Source organism: Geospiza fortis, unplaced genomic scaffold, assembly GCF_000277835.1.
Source record: "Geospiza fortis unplaced genomic scaffold, GeoFor_1.0 scaffold78, whole genome shotgun sequence".
Classification (NCBI taxonomy): Eukaryota; Metazoa; Chordata; class Aves; order Passeriformes; family Thraupidae; genus Geospiza; species Geospiza fortis.
In genome coordinates, this window is record NW_005054339.1 from 5,508,121 (window position 1) to 5,509,284 (window position 1,164).

The 1,164-nt window shown below is 61.6% G+C and overlaps 1 protein-coding gene across 1 annotated transcript in view; it reads left to right on the forward strand.

The window, feature by feature from the left end:
* COL7A1 (collagen type VII alpha 1 chain) overlaps positions 1–1,164 on the forward strand; it is a 31,935-nt gene continuing 30,771 nt past the window's right edge. Inside the window, exon 1 of the mRNA XM_031058250.1 lies at positions 1–123. Coding sequence (XP_030914110.1) covers positions 46–123 — 78 coding nt within the window. The 5' untranslated portion in view covers positions 1–45. The remainder of the gene's footprint in view (positions 124–1,164) is intronic.

Consider the following 1,164-nt stretch of genomic DNA (forward strand, 5'->3'; position numbering starts at 1 on the left):
GCCCCAGAGATCCCCACTGTTGCTCCTCTTGCTGCCCACAGGAAGATGCCTCTGGACCTGTCTGTGCATTGCCCTGCCAGGAGCCGGAGGGGAGCCCCTGGGGCAGGGGCCAGGAGGGCACAGGTACGTGGGGTGCTGGGGACAGGGAATGAGGGCTGACCAAGGGGACAGAGGGTAGGTGGCATTGGGTGCACGGCAGGTTCCTTGAGCCAGGGTCAACCCCAGGGGAGCACAGGCACCAGTGGGGAAGATAAGGTGATGAGGTGCTCTGTGATGTGCCCCAAGGAGCATTGTGGTCCCACAGGTGCCCTGGGGGTGAGGAGCACCCCGAGGGTCAAGGGTGCACTCTGGGCTGAGGAGGAGCCTCAGGGGACTGTTCCACCAGTCACAGAATGGGCAGAAGTGAGACCAGGGCAACACGAGGTTCCTTCCTGCCTTGCTGGGCATCTTCTCCCTTTCTCCTCCTCCCAGCACCTGCAGCCACATCACCAGTGGCTTTTCAGCAAGTGTCTCCAGCTGTGGAGTAGGTCTCAGCCACAAGCCTGCTGTGAGATGGTGTTTTGAGCAGGGCAGGACAATGTTCCCACAGCTGACTCCAGTGCAGTCCCTGTACTAGAACCATGGATGCCAGGGCCCCACATGCTGGGTGGCCCCAGCCGTGTGTGCAGGAAGGATCCTGGATGAGGCCTGGCTGTCCTGCAGCCTGGAGGGAGCTGTGCTGGCATGGGGAGCAGGCCTTCACCACCAGTGCCCTTCCCAGGGCCAGTGCTCAGAGCCAGGCTTTAACCCAGATGGTGCCAGGGGCTCAAGTCCCTGTGGCAGCTCCATCCAGGTCTGCCTGGATCCAGGCCCCAAGTCTCCAGGACACGTGCCCCTGGGATGGATGGATGGATGGATGGATGGATGGATGGATGGATGGATGGATGGATGGATGGATGGATGGATGGATGGATGGATGGATGGATGGATGGAAGGAAGTGGGTGGCCAGCTCTTTGCCGGCAGGTGCCAGAGGTGCTCACCTTCCTGAAAGATGCTGGAGGCAAAACTGCCTTGAGCCTTACTGGAGCCCACTCAGCCCCTCACGGAGGTCTCGGTGGCAAATCCAGCAGCAGCCGTTCCCGGGTGTCCAGCCCTCTCCTGCTCCATCCCCATCCCCTAGCCGC